At 51.7% G+C, this 17205-nt stretch overlaps 2 protein-coding genes across 2 annotated transcripts in view; one reads left to right on the forward strand and one right to left on the reverse strand.

The window, feature by feature from the left end:
• Window positions 1-10002, forward strand: part of SARM1 (sterile alpha and TIR motif containing 1) — a 25555-nt gene extending 15553 nt beyond the window's left edge. The window contains exons 8-9 of the mRNA XM_070772731.1: window positions 4728-4849; window positions 4939-10002. Of these exons, the coding sequence (XP_070628832.1) occupies window positions 4728-4849; window positions 4939-5080 (264 nt within the window). The 3' untranslated portion in view covers window positions 5081-10002. The remainder of the gene's footprint in view (window positions 1-4727; window positions 4850-4938) is intronic.
• On the reverse strand, window positions 7491-15137 carry SLC46A1 (solute carrier family 46 member 1). Its single transcript, XM_019982096.2, has 5 exons — window positions 14864-15137; window positions 12935-13787; window positions 11518-11601; window positions 9622-9778; window positions 7491-9107 (listed from the first exon to the last, which is right to left on the reverse strand). The coding sequence occupies exons 1-5, from the start codon at window positions 15089-15091 to the stop codon at window positions 9050-9052; spliced, it is 1380 nt and encodes a 459-aa protein (XP_019837655.2). The 5' UTR covers window positions 15092-15137; the 3' UTR covers window positions 7491-9049.
• Window positions 15138-17205: the final 2068 nt, after the last annotated feature.

Raw genomic sequence — 17205 nt, forward strand, 5'->3', positions numbered from 1 at the left:
AGCAATTATTATTGTTAATACAATTATTGTGAGTACTACTACTGTGTAATTTCCCCATGGTATCCTGAGTGCATAACACACAGTAAAATGGATGGATGGATGGATGATGGATGGATGGGTATCACATCTGTAGATTATTAATCATTACTCATTAGTCAGCAGAAACTGGGACCAGGGCTAAGGGAAGCAGGAGCCTGGTAGGCTGCAGTCCATGGGGTCACTAAGAGTCGGACACGACTGAGCGACTTCACTTTCACTTTTCACTTTCATGCATTGGAGAAGGAAATGGCAGCCCACTCCAGTGTTCTTGCCTGGAGAATCCCAGGGACAGAGGAGCCTGGTGGGCTGCCATCTATGGGGTCGCACAGAGTCGGACACGACTGAAGCGACTTAGCAGCAGCAGCAGCAGCAGTCATATGGATAGAGGCCTTGTCCTAAAGCAGCAAAGGAGACAAGAATATGCCCAGAATGACTAGATCATATATAAATTGGTGTCAGTGTAAAGTCAGGTAGGTGAAATTCTTACTTGCTATAAGAACATGAAGAACAGAAAAAGCATCAAGGGCTGGAAAAATCAGAGGAGACTTCATGGAAGAAGAACTTGAGTCTAAAGAATTTATGTCAGTGGAAGAGAAGGCATCACAGGCAGGGAAACAGCATGAGCAAAGAACAAAGGTAGGGATGAGAAAAGTGCTGAAACCTACATTATTACTGGTCTTGCCTTCTCATTTTACAGTGAAGAAACTGAGGCTCAGAGAAGTAGAACAGTTTTTCTAATGGCCACACTGCTGGGGCAGAAATCAGAATTGGGCTTTGAACTCTTGTCTCTCTGACTCCAAAGCCCATGCACTTTCTTCGGATTCAGCTTTATCCTATGACTCAGATCTGAGGGGTGGATTCAGCTGACACCAGAGTGACTGTCTGTGTCTCTTCCCAACTCCAGGGTGTAGGAGGGGCTGAACACTGGGTTTGGTTTGGGGAGGGGATTCTGGGTCAGAGAGACACCCTGGAGAATCATGGCTTAGAGTAGGTGGCAGGCAGCCTTCTGAGAGAAAAAGAGGAGCATTGTGAGCTCCAGGACAGCACAAACCTTGCCTTGTTCATGATGCATGCCTGATGCCTAAAACCATGCATGGGACAAAGTAGGCTCTGGCAGACTTTATAGAATAATTGAGTCAATGATCAGACAGATGATTCTGATGAAGCTGAGATGAGCAGGAGAATGGACTTCCTCCATGAAGTCTCCCTTGATGCTTTTTCTGTTCTCCATGTTCTTATAGCAAGTAAGAATTTTACCCACCTGACTTTACACTGACACCAATTTATATATGATCTAGTCATTCTGCGCATATTCTTGTCTCTTTGGCTGCTTTAGGACAAGACCTCTGTCCATATCTACTAGGTTTATTAGGTCAGAAGACTCAACTCAGTTTTCATTCTTACCTGGCTGTTTGATCTTGAGCAAGTCATTTCTTGGCCAGCCTCTAAATCTGTGCAGTGAGCACAGATCCCTATCTTTTGCTTCTGTTTAATGGATGAAGCAAATGTCTGAAGGTTCCCCAATAAATTGCTGCAGGGCCAGAATTCACCCAGGTGATCAGCAGAGAGGCAGACAGCTTGGCTGAAATGGCCCTGGACTTGGAATCAGAATGCTTGAGTCTGGGCCCCCCGGGCTCACATGTGTGTGACTTGGGAGCAAATCCCTTCGCTGGGCTTCCTTCTTCTCAGTTGTAAAATGGAGAGGTTCCCCAGAAGCCAGTCGGGGTCGAAGTTACAGAGATTCCTTCCCCAGGAAGGCTCTGTTTCACAAGGGTGCTTGATATGCCTCACTGTTCCAGCTGACTGCAAGGAGTGGGGAGCAGGCAGGTGGTGGGAGCCTTCGCCTTGGACCAGTCCCAAAGGCTCCATCATCCCTCCTTGGTTGGTTTTAGTGCTTAATTGCTTCTGGTTTTGAAACTACTTTCCGCGAAGCCACATTTATAGCGGGTAATCAATATGGAAAACCACAAGTGAACTGCACTCAAAAAGTCCAATCTCTGGGGTTTCCCCTTGAAAGGAAAAAACACTCAATAAGCACTTACCCGAGCACCCATTAATAGCAACATCCTCAGAACAACCTGGTGAGGTAAGTTTTATTATCCCCACTTTACAGAGGAGGAAATGATAACACTTGTTATTTATTAAGCATACACTGCATGCTAATTGCTAGTCCAGCACTTGCCGTGGGATAGCAGTTATTCCTCCCAACAACCCTACAAGTTAGAAACTATCATTACCCCTATTTTAGAAATTAGAAAACAGGCTTTGAGAGCCTGTTGTTTTTGCCTCACATAACAGAGCCTGTGTCAGAGAACCCAGAGGTGAACACAGATCTGATGATTCAAGAGTGCAACCCCCAAATGCTGTACTATTTTATTCATTCATACAGCCCCTCAGCTGTTAAATATTTAGCAAAGGCAGGCTGTGGGCAGGGCTTTGTGAAAGATCGGAAGATACAAGGGGAGTGGAAACCTGTACATCGTCCCCACCTTTATGTCTGGTGGAGAAGACAGATATTAAGTAAATTTCTCACTTGTGAATTTAAATTTCCAACTGTAGCAAGTGCTGCAGAGCCTATGAAAGCCTGTAAGAGGAGCATCTGATCTGGTCAGGGAAAGTGAGGGAAGACTTCTCTAAGAAAGCTGATTGAGCTCAGATCAGAAACATGAGTTGGTATTAGCTAGGTGAGAGGGAAGGGAAGAATGTTCTAGACAGAGGAAGAAGCATGTACGAGAAGGCCCTGAGCAGGGAGGGAGGATGGAAAATCTAAGAGGCTGCGAGATCTGTGTGGCTGAGGGGACAGTGCAGAGTGGAGTTTGAGGAGTGAGTTGCGGACAATCACACAGAGCCTTGAACCCTATTCTAAGAGCCATGTGAAGTCGTGAATTCGAAGTAGGGGGTGACATGATAAGATTTGCATTTTGCGAAGAGCTGCCAGGTGAAGGGGCAACCTGGAGGATGAATGAGAGGAGGCTAGAATGGATGAGAAGAGACCTGGTGGGGCTTAATGGTAATACGGGGTTGGAGCAGGGCAGTGGTGGGGTGGAGGTGGAGAAAAAGGAGGAGGTTTGAGAAATGAGTAAGGACTACAACTGGCAGGGCTCCAGACGGATCAGTCTGGATGCAGGGGGTGGGATGTGCTTCTTGATACTAAAATTTGTTTGGGATTTTTTTTCCCATACCAACAACTAGTTCTCCACTCCACCACACAGCTGGCTGTCCCACAGTTCAGTTCCGATGCTCACTACCTGCCTAGAATGAGCGTCAAATGCCGTGGTTTAGCGGCAGCCCCCAGCCATGCTGGCACCAGAGATCGGTTTCATGAAAGACAATTTTTCCAGAGGCCAGGGAGGGGGATGTGTACTTAATTGTTGCATCAGGTCCACCTGAGATCATCAGGCATTAGATCCCGGAGGTTACACACCTCTAGTCTAAGGGATTAGCCTCACAAGTCTGCCCTCACTTCAGACCCAGTCCCAGGTCCCAGGCCATCTGCACTGCTTGTCTGTCTTGGCTACAAATTCAGAGGGTTCCCATGACCACCCCTCAGGTTCAATAATTTGCTAGAATGACGTGCGTGCATGCACACTAAGTCGCTTCAGTGGTGTCCGCCTCTTTGCAACCCCATGGACCGTAGCCTGCCATGCTCCTCTGTCCGTGGGATTCTCCAGGCAAGAATACTGGAATGGGTTGCCATGCCCTCCTCCAGGGATCTTTCGGACCCAGGGATCAGCCTCTCATCTCTTATGTCTCCTGCATTTGCAGGCGGGTTCTCTACCACTAGTGTGACCTGGGATGATGTGCAAAATTCAGGAGAGAACTATTACTGGCTTATTATTAATATAAAAGATACAATTCAGGAACATTTAAATACAAGTGATGCACAGGGCAAGGTAAGCAGTGGGTGGGGGAGTTGGGAGCGTGGGCAGGGGAAGCATGGAGCTTCCATGCCCTTCCATGCCCTCTCCAGGCCACCCTCTCTGCACCTAGATGTGTTCACCAACCTACCTGGTCAGTCCTTAAGGGTTTTATGGAGGTTTCATTATGTAGGCACGATTGAGTCACTAGTGACGTCTCAATCCAGCCCCTCTTCTCTCGTCCTGGAGCTGTGGGGGGCAGAGGAGCTGAGGCTGAAAGTTCCAACCTTCTAATCACAGCTTCCTCTTCCTGGCCACGAGCCCCCATCCTGAAGCTATCTAGGCACAGATCCCCATCCCCAGGTCATCTGAGAGGGCTTTAGGAGCTCTGTGCCAAGAATATATATATATATTTGGTGTTGTTTAGTCATTGTGTCCAACTCTTTTGCAACCCCATGGACTATAACCCACCAGGCTCCTGTGTCCGTAGGATTTCCCAAGTAAGAATATTGGAGTGGGTTGCCATTTCCTTCTCGAGGGGATCTTCCCAACCCGGGGATCAAGCCCGTGTCTCCTGCATTGGCAGGGAGATTCTTTACCACTGAGCCATCTAGGAAGCATCTATAAATATGTATTCACACACACACATAGATATATATATATGTGTGTGTGTGTATTTATTATACCATAGTGGGTTAAGAAGTCAAGGTGGACTTCAGGACCAGCATTCAACCCTGGGCTCAGCCTTGGGCTACTATCCCTCCCAGTGCCTGCCTGGCCCCAGGGCCCCAAGATGGGTCCCCAGTGTCGTCTCTTCTCTTCTTTCTCTAGGAGATCGTGACTGCTTTGAGCTGTGGCAAGAACATCGTGCCTGTCATTGACGGCTTCAAGTGGCCAGAGCCCCAGGCCCTGCCGGAGGACATGCAGGCTGTGCTCACCTTCAACGGCATCAAGTGAGGAGGGGGCGGGGCGGGTTACACAGGCCCCCGGCCCGCAGTGCCCTCTGCCCAGCCCTCTGACCCAGCCGCCTGTGTACCCACAGGTGGTCCCACGAGTACCAGGAGGCCACCATTGAGAAGATCATCCGCTTCCTGCAGGGCCGCTCCTCCCGGGACTCATCTGCTGGCTCCGACACCAGTTTGGAGAGCGCTGCACCCCCTGGGCCCCATCTAACCAGCCCCTAGCTCCCATTTCCATCATGACTCCCATTTCCCTCATCCTCCCCACCCCAGTGGAACAGCCCCTCAAACTGGCCTCCCTGGGCTGAGGCAGCCTAGGCTCTTCTCAGGAAATAGCTAACTCCCCTGCCCTCATGGTCCACCTCAAACCCAACATCCTCAGTATCTGCAAAGAGAAGGGAAGCCAGGCATTGGGGGTGCTAAGACCTCCCCCAGGCCCTTGCCCTCTGTTCCTGTCTTGAGTGTGGAAGGGTCACTGCTCAGCTCTGAGGAGGTTCTGGAGGAGGAGGGTTTTCTGTGTGTTAAGCTTTCCTGCCCTGCCAACAGCCAGCTTGAGTAGAGTGAAGGCAGGCAAACTCCAGCAGGGGTTGGTGCCATGGCCACCCCTCTCCGTCAAGCAAGGGCTTGGGCCTGGGAGCCAGCCAGGGACGAGACGCCAGCCATGGTCTCCATTGAGGGTGCACCTGGCCCCTGCACTCACCACTTCCTACCGCCCTGTGGCCTTGCCTCATAGCCACTCAGTGCCCGTAGCTAGCCTGGCCTGACCCCAGGTTCTCTCCCAGCCTTCCTGATGTGCAGCCTCCTTTGCCACACCTGGGGTCAGGGTGATGGCGAGCCGGCCCTCACTCAGGCTGGTCAGCAGCTGCAGCCTGTGCTCACGGGTGCAAAGGCAGCTCCTGCTTAGGCCTGAGCAGGGGAGGCTGTGTCTCAGAGTGCAGCTAGCCAACCTATTATGCCTTGGTGCTGTGTGCCAGGCCTCTGCCCAGCCTGGCTCAGCCCCCCATCCACCCACCAAAGGCTGCTCACCACCCACTGACTCAGGGAGGTGGAGCGAGGCAGCCCCATGGGGCAGCAGAAGTAGCCTGGGCAGAACCTGTAGCTCCCCAAGGTGTGAACCCATTGCCCTCTGGGAGGGGAGGGGCAAAGCCGGTGAGGAGAAGCAAGATCCTGAAGAGGGGGATGGGATGCACCTGAATCACAGGAGGATTTTGTTAAAATTCCATTCAGGACACCTGGGGTGGGGCCCGAGTTCCTGCATTCCTCATGAACTCCTGGGTAGGCTAAAGCTGGTGACCAAGGAATGACATTCAGTACCTTAGGCAGCCAGGCTCTAAGGCCTCACAGATGTTGGTCATTTCCCTGACACTTCACCCCCTGGCCTATAATCACCAGAGCAACCTTACCTGGTATCATCTCCGTCTGACAGAGAAGGACCTGAATGACGTGCCCAGTGTCCCAAGTCACTAGAGATAGCCCCAGGACGCAGACCGGGCCTCCTGGCGCCCCGTCCATGGCCAGGGGCACTGCTCCCTTGAGAATTATCCAGGAGGCTGCACCCCAAGCAGGGCTGTTGCTCTACAGAACGGCCAGCTTCCCTCTTGCCCCCCAGGACTCTAGCCATGGGGGACAGGCTTTCACAACAGACGGCTGACCCAGAGGCTATAAAGAAATAACTCAGCAGAAGTGTTCCTCGGTCCTTCTCTCTGCCAGGGGTAGAGAGCATCTCCTGCCAATAAATGCAGGCTCCAGCTAATGGGCTCGGCAGGCACCAGCCCAGCCCCTCCCCTCCCAGGGGCAGTGGGTTCACAGCTGGCTTAGGTCCCAGAGCTGCCTCCCACGGATGCAAGCCAGGCCCCCTTGGAGCTCCCCAGCCACATCTATACAAAGTCAAAGGTCTTGCTTCAGGCTTGGAACTCCTTCCTTCCACTCCCTTCCCTGCCAGATACACTAGCCAGTCCTCTGGGTGCCCTTGACCCTTTCTCCTTCATGCTTCATGAACGCCCACCAGTGTCAGGCCCTGGACAGGACAGCGGATGTTGCCCCCAAGAGCAGAGGCAGTAACAATATAATGTGACAAGTCTCCTCCAGAGAAGGCCTTGTCTTCTTGTTCCCCATCAGTCCCACTCCCTCCAGAGGCCCCTCACCGGCAGTACTCGGAGAAGTTGCCCAGCACACCCTCCACTGCCTGCCTCCTCTCTCTGGGGAATCAGAGCCCAGCCTCCAGGCCCTGCTGGAGCAGCTGAAATAAAAACCCTCACCAGTGCATTCAGGGGCCTGCCTCCCTCGCCATAACCAACCACTGCCCTGATTGCAGCCAGGGCAGGCACCTTGGCCCTCACTGTCCACCTAGGCCTGGCCTCACAGAGCCTCTTCTGAGACAGAGGGCTGAGAAACAGCCTTCCCCCCAACCCCCAGCCTGCTCTGACATTGCTTTGAAAGGGTCAGAGTTTTTTGCTTAGATGGGCTGTAACTGCTGCCCCCACTATGGGGCTGAGTCAGCTTCACCCCATCCCAGCCCTCTCCGAGACCAAGACCTTGCTCATGACCAAGAAACACACAAAAGTCTAAAGTCCAGCTCCAACTCATTTAGCCTTCCTGGGGCCCCACAAATAGAGGCATTCCATTTTAGAATGTATGAGGTAGGAAGGATCTAAGAACAATATTTAATCTAGTGTTTCCGAACTTGTCGAACCCATGACCAGATAATTGGGGGGTGTCGCTGAGCTACCCCTTCACAGAAGGCCACATACGAGTCAGAGGCGGTACCTGGAGTAGATCCCAGGCCTGAGGTCAACCCAGAGCCTTTTTGCCTACATCCGCACCGCTGGGCCAGGAGAGGGACCTCTCCTCACTTGATCTCACGACAGGGGACAGTGACACGGGAATCTGGTAACAGGCCACAACTGACCTTGGTTTGCCTTGGGCCACCCCCATTTTACCTGCGTGATTTCTAACCAGGAACCTGGCTGGCAGGGCATGTGAGAGAATGAGGGCGGAAATACCAGCAGGGGGCCATGCCATGTGGCCAGTTCTGTTTTGAAGAGTCAGGTGTTAATCTGATTTTCTTGGGGGTTTATGGTCCTCATCAAAGCCAGTGCCTTAAGACCCAATCTGATTCTGCCTTTCAATTTCAGGTTTCCCTAACACCCTAGAAATGGGCCCCGCATTCTCTGGGACTTGGGCCTCCTGAACCATATGGGGAGGCTGGGCCCATCTCCAGGTTCCTGTTGATATACAGGTGCTCAAGAGAGGGTGTCGGCACATGGCCCTGCTGAAATGCCTAGAGATGGGGAGTGTTAGAGAGCTGAGTGGTAGCAAAAACTGATTCCGCTTGGGCTGGTGTAGCCAGGAAGATCGGGACGGGTGCCTTCATGGAGTGGATCTCTGATTCCGAGGAATGAGCAGCCAGGGCTCTGCCCAGAGCTTTTCCACTGGCCTAATGCAAGCGTGCCAGCGCTTTGCTGCCCAGAAGCTCAGAAGACAATGGGCAGTCAGATGAGGACTGAGCCAGCTGTGCCCGGTACCAATCTCATGGCAACTCTGGGGGCTCCTGTCCTTTCCAGAAGCTGCTGCTGCCTGGTCTATGGTGGGCAAACTGGGAAAACAAGGCCCCATAGCCTAATGCCATGGGGGAGCCAGGAAGTTCATTTTGGGGCGATTATACTGACTTATGATGATTGGCACTGCTAAGCCTAGCAGATTAATTCCCACCCAGAGACAGCAGCATTCTCCCTCCAGGGGACACCGAGTCCCTCCCACAGCACCCCCTCCCCCAAAGGTACCATGTTCATCACTAAGGAGTGATGAATTGAACACTCTGAGCTGCCCAGTTTGGCTCGGAAGCAGAGGTGCCAGCCCTCAGGCTTCAACTGGTCCCTCCATCAGGACCTCTCCCCTCCCCTGGAGGGTTCTGTGTGATTCATGGCCTAAAGGGTAAACAGACCCCTGTTCCAAATAGGGGCTCCCCCACCCCCTGCCCTGAGTGGGTGACAATTCGAGATCTAGGAGTCATAGGCTGGCACAGCTGTGGATGCGGCAGGGGCCTTGGTCCAGGTTGACCATCCTGTCCAAGGTGAACACAGCCCTTTGGGGGGATCTGCCGCTATGCTAAGGGCTGGGATCCAGATGCGTCTCCTTCCAGCTGGTCAGTGCTCACGTTGCTCCTCTTGCCCTCTGTCCTCGGGTCCAGGCAGATCAGGGGCTCTGGGAAAACTCCTGGAATTCAGGGCAATGATTATCCCTTTCCAGTATCCTGTGAGAGACCAGAGAGAGGGTTCAAACTTAACATGGGGCGGGGGACCCTCAACTCCTGGAGGAGTGACATGGGCTTTATTGGGTGGGCTGGTCCAGGTAAACCCCCTCCCCAAGCTAAGAGGTGGAAGACAAAACAGAGGGCTCGGGGGAAGAGAAGCAAGTGGGTCAGGTGAGCACGGGGCCCAGCCACAACTATCCCAGGAAGCTCTCCAGGCTTCCCTTTAGCACATTTCTGCCACGGTTGTTGCATCTGTAAAATGGGAATGGAGAGGGGCGAGGGGATCTGAGTGCGAGAACACAGCCCTGCCGAGCAGCACTGTGAGCGTGTCCCTTCCCCTACTGGCCTCTGCCTTGCCCCCGGAGAGCCGCTCCCAGAGAATCAGACAACCATCTGCAAGGGGAGAGAGACACCCACAGGGGAAGAGCTCCAGAAACGAGGAGGTTGGGAGGAGGAAGAGGAGCCCTTTAGGTAAACGGCTCCATTCTGACCGTGAGTCACAGCCCTGTATTACCCCATCAGGATGGCTGGGATGAATAGCAGTCCAGCTCCCAGGAGGAAAGGGAAGCCCTTCATGAGGTTCAGGGTGGCTGGGTAGAGTGAGTTGAAGATGCCGGAGGCCATCAGCATGGCCAAGCCATTCACACAGGCCAGAGCAGAAAAGAGAGCGCCTGTGAAGAAATAAATACCACACAGCAATTTGAAAGACCTAAATGCAAATTCTGGCACTACTACCCAACAGCTGTGTAATCGGGGGCAAGCCACTTCACCTGAGTCTGACCTTCTCACCTATAAACCCTACATCATATGTTGTGTGTGATAAGGCTTCAGTGAGGTCACATGGAGAGCACCTGTGCTATAAAACAAACGGCTGTTATTAAATCTATTACAAGGATGTGTGATGTCTTCTCGAAGAAGTTTGATAAAGTCTGATAAAATCGTGTGGGGTTTATCCCCTTTGGAATCATCTCCTGTTTAGGATAAATTTCTGGGTTAATTCTCAGTTTCAACATTTATTAGCTGTGTAATCACTGAATAAGTCATTTATCTTTCTGGGTTTCTGTCCCCATTCTGTTAAACAAGGACATTATCTTTCGTGGATTGTTAGGAATGCTGGTAACATTATATACACAGGTAAAGCAGCTATGCCCGGGCCTGCCCTCCTAGAGGCAGTCAGTTAGCAAAGGCTGTTCTTTTCTCCTGTTCCTCTTGGCATCTCTGGGCACAGTGAAGGTGGTAGAAAAAGGCTTATTGAGTGAATGAATGGAAACAACAGAATGGTTGTGAATGAATGGTTCTGGAGACAACAGAACCCACGGTGGGATATATGACATGAAAATCTCTGCCATCACCAGAACTTCTTTCCCGGGTAGAAGGGAAAAGGAGGATAAGCCAGATGTTTTCACTGGCCTAAAGACCAGTGAGAAACTGCTCTTTATAGATATGCCAACAGAACACGAATTCTGCAAAGTAAGCTCAACCCTGGGCTTCCCTGGTGACTCGGATGGTAAAGAATCTGCCTGCAGTGTGGGAGACTCGGGGTTCGATTCCTGGGTCAGGAAGACTCCCTGGGAGAAGGGAATGGCAACCCACTCCAGTACTATTGCGGAGAGTTTCAAGGGCAAAGGAGCCTGGTGGGCTACAGTCCAGGGGGTCGCACACAACTGAGTCAGATACAACTGAGTGATTAACACTTTCATTTCACTTTTGCTTTGAAGCTTAACCTAACAGAAGTTGAGATTAAACTATCAGACTGTCAGAGCTCGAAGGGCCTGCAGATGTCACCAAGAGCAATTCATGTGTGTTACAGATGAGGAAACAGGCCCAGAGAGGGAGAGGGACCTACCCAAGATCACACAGCCGGTGAGACAGAGCCAGGACTAAAAACCCAGATCCCAAGCCCTGGTGCTCTTAAAACCACACCTGGGTGTGCAACCTAGGTCCACCACTTACTGAGTGATCTTAGGTGAATCAACTGAACACTCTGGGCCTTTGTTTCACCTGCCACTTGGAAACAATGAAACCTAAGTCACCAAGTTGTTTTGTCTCCTTCGAGCTCGGACACTGTGACCCCAGGGAAGCAGGGGCCTGTGGCATGGTCACGTCCATTTTGCAGATGGAAAAGCTGAATTCTGGAAAGGGTAAATCCTCTGCTGGGCTTAAAAACATAAGCCCAGCAAAAGAACATAATCACATGCAGCTGACTGCAAATTCCGACTCTGATTTGGTCGGGAAATGTAAATCCCTGTGGTCCTTTGGCAGCCCTGGGCGCTTGGACAGCAACGCAGTTGTCTTAGCTACTTCTCCAGGGTGGAAGGAAGGTAAGCTCCTCCCAGCCTATGGCTGCCCTCAGCCCAGTTTAGGCAACACTGGCCTGAGGAACCAGACGTGGGCTGATCCTGATACTCACCCTGCTCCGATTGCCTCACCAGTCTAGATAGCTTGGCCCGGATGATAGGGGTGACGACCAGTGACAGGAAAAGGAGCCCGTACCCTGGGGAGAAAGAAGGAAAGATCGAGAGAATGGGGCTGGGGAGGGGGTGCCCCAGTGAGATGTAGCAGAGCTCTTGTGTCCACCCATGAGGGACGCAGGTTAGACACCGGAAGAACTTCCCTGATGAGGAAGGCAACGATGACGGTGCACAGTAAGCACACAGGAAATACGAGTTCCTTTTCAATGGACATTCAGTGACTCAAAGGCTTATACTGTTTCCTTAGGAACTGTTTCTCTCCCTTGTGCAACTGTTACCTCCTCAGCAAAACCGCAAACTGTTAAAGGACAGTGGAGCCTCCAAAGTGGGTACACGATGAGGCCCCGCCTCCAGAGCCCCTGAAGGTAACAGGCACCCAAATCCCTGAGCAATGACAGTGCCTTCATCAGCTCTGCAGCCCTGAAGGCACTGAGCCCAGCACACGGGAGATGTGTGTGGAAGATGCTGTGTGTAGAAGGAAAAGGTGCCTGGCCCCCATCAGCTGCACTGTCCAGAAGAGCAGCCACATTAAGAAGTCTGTGATTACTGGGACTTCCCTGGTGGCCCAGTGGTTGAGAATCCACCTTCCAATGCAGGGGATGAAGGTTCGATCCCTGGTTGGGGAACTAAGATGCCACATGGCTCGGGGCAACTAAGCCTGCGTGCTGCAACTAGAGAGCCCCAAGTGCTACAATAACTGAGCCCTCGAGCTCTAGAGCCCATGTGCAGCAACAAGAGAAAGCCTGTGTGCCTCCATGCCAGACATTTAAAAAAAAAATTTTGTTTTACTCTTTGATTACTGAATGGCTGACTGTACACATTTTCAGGCTCTATTAAAATAAATCTGTCCATTCAGGAAAATGAACTTCCTCATTTTCAGCTGTCCCCTCCAACCAAAAAAAAAAAGAAGAACTAACACAAGTCAGAATCTGATCGCTGTGGTCTGAGAAGGCTGGCTTTTTAAAAAAACCCAAAGAAGCTGACCAAGGTCCTGTAATCCTTATCAGAGAAGTGAGCATTAAGGCATTAGCAGCATGGACTTTGCTTAAAAGCACCAGGGGAGGTAGGAGTGAAGCAATTAGTGTACAAGCGATACTACTGTCTTTGGCTCTATCTTACAATATTTATGGTTGGTAATGTGAATTAATTACTTTGGCTACTGAAGGTCAATCTTTTCTGTATAACTGGTGGGTTGTTTTTTTTTTTTTGTAATGAGATTTCTTAGTCGTTTGTCCTCCAGTGCAGGCTAGGGCCACAGTGATGTCTCCGAAGACACGGGCATGAACTGCATTTGGGGACAGCACATGGCCACCCAGTAATTCTGAAACAAACTGTAGCTGAACCCATACACTTTACCTGTGAACATGAGGGGTGTGATGGTAGCAAATGCAAAGACCATCATCCCCAGGATATTGAAGACCAGGCCGATCTCAGCCACCCAGGTGTCGGCCAGGCAGTACTGCAGAAGCCGCAGGCCCAGCAGGCTGGTGAGGTATGGGAGCTGCTGAGCTGCAGAACCGTAGCTGATCAGCCGAGAGTCCCAGCAGAGGGGTGCACTCAGCTCATAGAGGGTCAGGATGTCCTGGGCCCCGAGGTGCACAGTGATCATCACGAAGATGGCTAATGAATACAGGGCTAAGTGCTTCCTGGACTTCTCTGGGGCCTGGGTCACATAGAGCTGGATGACGGACCGGTGGTGACGGAGTGTGAAGAGACGGGTAGGTGTCCGCTCCTTCACTGTCTCACCAAAGCAGAATGTTGCATAGAGAGTCATGACGGTCAGCACGGCCAAGGCGAGCCAGAAGGGGTTGACATAAACCTGCTCCTGGAGCAAGAAGCCACCAATGAAGCTCGCCAGCATTCCCGCCACCCCAATGCATGCTTCCAACAGGGCCATTCGGATGGTACGGGTGCGGCTGGAGCTGACATCAGCCACGGAGGCAAAGCTGGCGGCCAGGAGCCCACTGAAATCGCCGAGGAGGGCACAAAGGATGCGGCCCAGTACCAAGTAGCCAATGTGGAGATGCAGCTGAACCACGAAGATGGACAGCACGGTCTGGAGCAGCAGGCCGAGGGAGGCCAGCACCAGCAGCGGGCGGCGGCCCACACAGTCACTCCAGGCGCCCAGCAGGGTGGACGAGAAGAGTCCCACCAGGAAGCCGCCCACGTTCATGTAGAGGGTCCAATGGGAGGTAAGTGTCTCCACTTCCTGTGGGGGCAAGAGTTGTATTATGGGGAGCGGGCGAGCTATCCCTCACTCTGGGCTGCCCACCCCACACACTGTCACCAACCTGGGAGATACAGGGATCAGGACTTTCTCTGAAGCCCTAAACCTCAAGAGAATTTTAGTATGGATGCTGGAGCGGGTATGGGAAATTTGTAAGATCCATTCCTTACTTTTACCACTGTGAATGAAAAATGCTGCTGCTATATCAGGGTTCAGTCCCTGAGTTGGGAAGATCCCCTAGAGGAGGAAATGGCAACCCACTCCAGTATTCTTGCCTGGGAAATCCCATGGATGGAGGAGCCTGGTGGGCTACAGTCCATGGGGTTGAAAAGAGTCGGACAGGACTGAGTGACTAACACTTATCACTTGTAATCTTTTGATGTTTCTCCAACCTGGTTTTTATCACAAAACTCCTATATATCCTGGCTCCTCCCTTAACTCTCAGGAGCAGTCCTTCGGAGCTGTCTGAGAGACTGCCTCCAGGGCTTGAGTCCTCAGAAAGTTAGCTAAATAAGACAATTTCTGGGGCTTCCCAGGTGGCTCAGTGGTAAAGAATCCACCTGCCAGTGCAGGAGACACAGGTTCGGTTCCCGGTCGGGGAAGATCCCACCTGCTGTAGGTAACTAAGCCTGTGTGCCACAACTACTGAGCCTGTGCTCTAGAGCCCCTGTCCCCAAACAAGGGAAGCCACCGCAGTGAGAAGGCCCAGCACTCTGCAACTAGAGAGTAGCCCCCGCTTGACACAACTAGAAAAAAGTCGGGGCAACCATGAAGACCCAGCATAGCCAAAAATAAAATTGAAAAAAACTCTCAGCTTTTTAAGTTGTGCATTTTGTTTTTCAGAAAATACCCCCTTGTTAACCCTCAAAGCTCGCTTTATCTGCATCAGCTTTAAGCATCTCTACACCGCAGTTCTCAGGCTCCAACTTTTGCTCCCGCCCCGCCCACCACCCAAGATCCTAACCCCCGCGGCCGTCCCCAGTCTTTACCCAGGCCACCCCGGCCCCGGCCACGCTCCTCGCTTCTCCACCCCCCACACCCACGCGCGCGGCCCCTACCTGCGCGATGGGGTCCACGCTGTGGTTGCTGCAGCTGTCCCTGTGACGGGTGCCATTGTAGCCAAGGTCTGCACTGAAACGGTGCCACAGGTACTGCGTGGTGACCGGGCCCTGCAGGACCAAGGCGAAGTTGGCGAGGAAGACGAGTGGCTCCACGCAGCCGCGGCACAGCACGGACCGGGTAGGCCAGGCGCGGGGCTCGCCCGGGGAGTTCGCGCGCCCCTCCATGCTTTCGGGTTCCTTGCAGAGTTGGCGAAAGGCAGAAGGTTCATCTTTCTGCGCCTGCGCTCAGCGTCTTTTTTTTTTTTTCAAGTGGGCGGGACGGAGCCAGGACTGGTGAGCCCCTCCTTCCTCTCAGCCCCTCCCTCTCTGGGCTGGGAAGGGCTGGCGGCGGGGGAGGCGGGCGTGCCCGGAACCCCTGACTTATAGAGTGACCTCGCCTGCAAACTGTGCGAAGATATCGCCTGGCACTCCTTCCCAGGCCCCGAAAACCCCATAACAGTAGGAGAATATCAATAATTAACATTCATTGATCACTTATGTGCTGGGCGCTGTACTAAACTCCACGTGGATTAATCTCCCAACAACTTTATAAGCTAGTTATTGTTAAGGATCCCAATTTACCCATAAAGAGACAAGAACAATCGGGCATTCAAAGCCGAGCTGGAAAAACACACGACTTCTGATGTCTGTGCTGATGTTCTGCCCTGCGACAAAGCGACCCGGTGGATAAAAGTGCAGCCTCCAGTTCTACTGCCTCAATTCCATCACCTAGGTTCTGGGCATGCCACTTAGCTCTTTGTGCCTCCGTTTCGTCATCTTAAAAGGATGGTGCTAATAGAATGTGACTCAAAGAGTTGCTCGGGAAGCACAATGTCTGATATATTGTAAATGCTATTATTGTAATGAATAGACTGTCACTTGTTCGTTCCCCTTCTGCCCACAGAATCTTTTTCCTGGGAAGCTAATCTGTTTCTGGGGCTGGGTAATGGCTCTACAGTGCCCTTGGAGGAGCAGAGAAGGAGGAGGAGGAGATGGTGGAGGACCTGGGAGGCCCTTAAGTGTGACCCTGTGCTCTTTGGTGCTCCTACTACAGAAATAGGGGCAGAAGGCTGTCGGATCTCTATCTGGCCCTGTTTTATTGACTGTAAAAGAGAATAGTACTACTTGACTTTCTTCCTTATCAGTGCATTTGTTGAATACCCCTTATATGTCGGGGACTGTGGCCAGGAGAGGCCCTGGAAACACTGCAATGTAAAGAGAAAAAAAAAAAATGTTGCCTGCCATTCCCGTTCTATAGGGATCAAGCCATTAGCAGCTACAGTCACTCACCATCCACCCTAGGACAGTATACCTGAAGGATGTTCTGTACTTTGAACCCCACCCCTAGATAGTTGAGATCATTTAGGGAAAAATCTCAGTGATCTCAGATTCTTGTGTCTTCCCATACACTGAAAAGTTGTTGTGTCAATAAGTCGTGTCTGACTCTGCGAGTACTCAAATCTCTTTGTGGTTTGCTGTTAATTTTCTTATGTTTGACTGTTTGTTGTGTCTTTACCTGTTTTTTTTTTTTTTTTGTCTACACCTTGAAGGATGTGGAACGTCCCCTGCATCCCCTGCAGTGGAAACCAGGAGTCTTAACCACTGAATCACCAGGGAAGACCCTCAGCTAGATGTTTTTCTTTCCACTGGGTGACCAATTAGTGGCCAATGGCTTGATCCTTATAGAACTGGAATGGCAGGCAACATTTTTTTTTTTAATACTATTGTGTTTCCAGAACTCCTCCCACCCCACCCCACCCAACCCCCCAGTATAGTCCTAGACATACAGAAAAACTCACATATATCCTGGTTTCTCTGTTGCCTCTTCAGAACTGTTTCTCAGAGCTCAGTAAGAAACTGAATAAACCCAACTCACAGTTCTAATGTGCGTTTTTTTTCAAGTTGACAGCAATGAGGGAACAAAGCCCTCACTGGGGAGAGGGGCGGTGTGGGGTGTAGTTTGTAGAATGGTGGGGGAGAGACATCAAACAGTCCTATTAATCCATGTAGGATTTGAACTGTAGAAAGTGCTTTAGAGGAGACAAGCTGTGGGGCTCTAAGGGCACAAATTCAGGAGCCTGGCCAGGTCTGGAAGGAGCTAAACCAGGAAAGGCTACCTTCCCTGACAACAGGGCAGCTGACTGGATTTCTAGAGGCAAGCCTTGTGCCATGACCCATAGGCCTGATTCTTGGGATGGTGGGGGCTCCATTTCTGGCCATCATGGCTAAGTGTGAGCTCGTTGCTGGCTTATTAATTATTGCCTACCTCCCCTGAGCCAAAAGGAGCCCCAGGCTGAGAC

The sequence above is a fragment of the Bos indicus genome, chromosome 19 (genome assembly GCF_029378745.1).
Source record: "Bos indicus isolate NIAB-ARS_2022 breed Sahiwal x Tharparkar chromosome 19, NIAB-ARS_B.indTharparkar_mat_pri_1.0, whole genome shotgun sequence".
Taxonomy (NCBI): Eukaryota; Metazoa; Chordata; class Mammalia; order Artiodactyla; family Bovidae; genus Bos; species Bos indicus.

Excerpts from the sequence above, each read along its gene's own strand:
- SLC46A1 (XM_019982096.2), bottom strand. The coding sequence starts at position 15,091 with ATGGAGGGGCGCGCGAACTCCCCGGGCGAGCCCCGCGCCTGGCCTACC. Across the intron at positions 9,779-11,517 it reads GGTGAGGCAATCGGAGCAGG|GCGCTCTCTTTTCTGCTCTG; the intron begins GTGAGTATCAGG and ends ATTTCTTCACAG. Across the intron at positions 9,108-9,621 it reads ATCCCAGCCATCCTGATGGG|GATACTGGAAAGGGATAATC; the intron begins GTAATACAGGGC and ends GGTCTCTCACAG.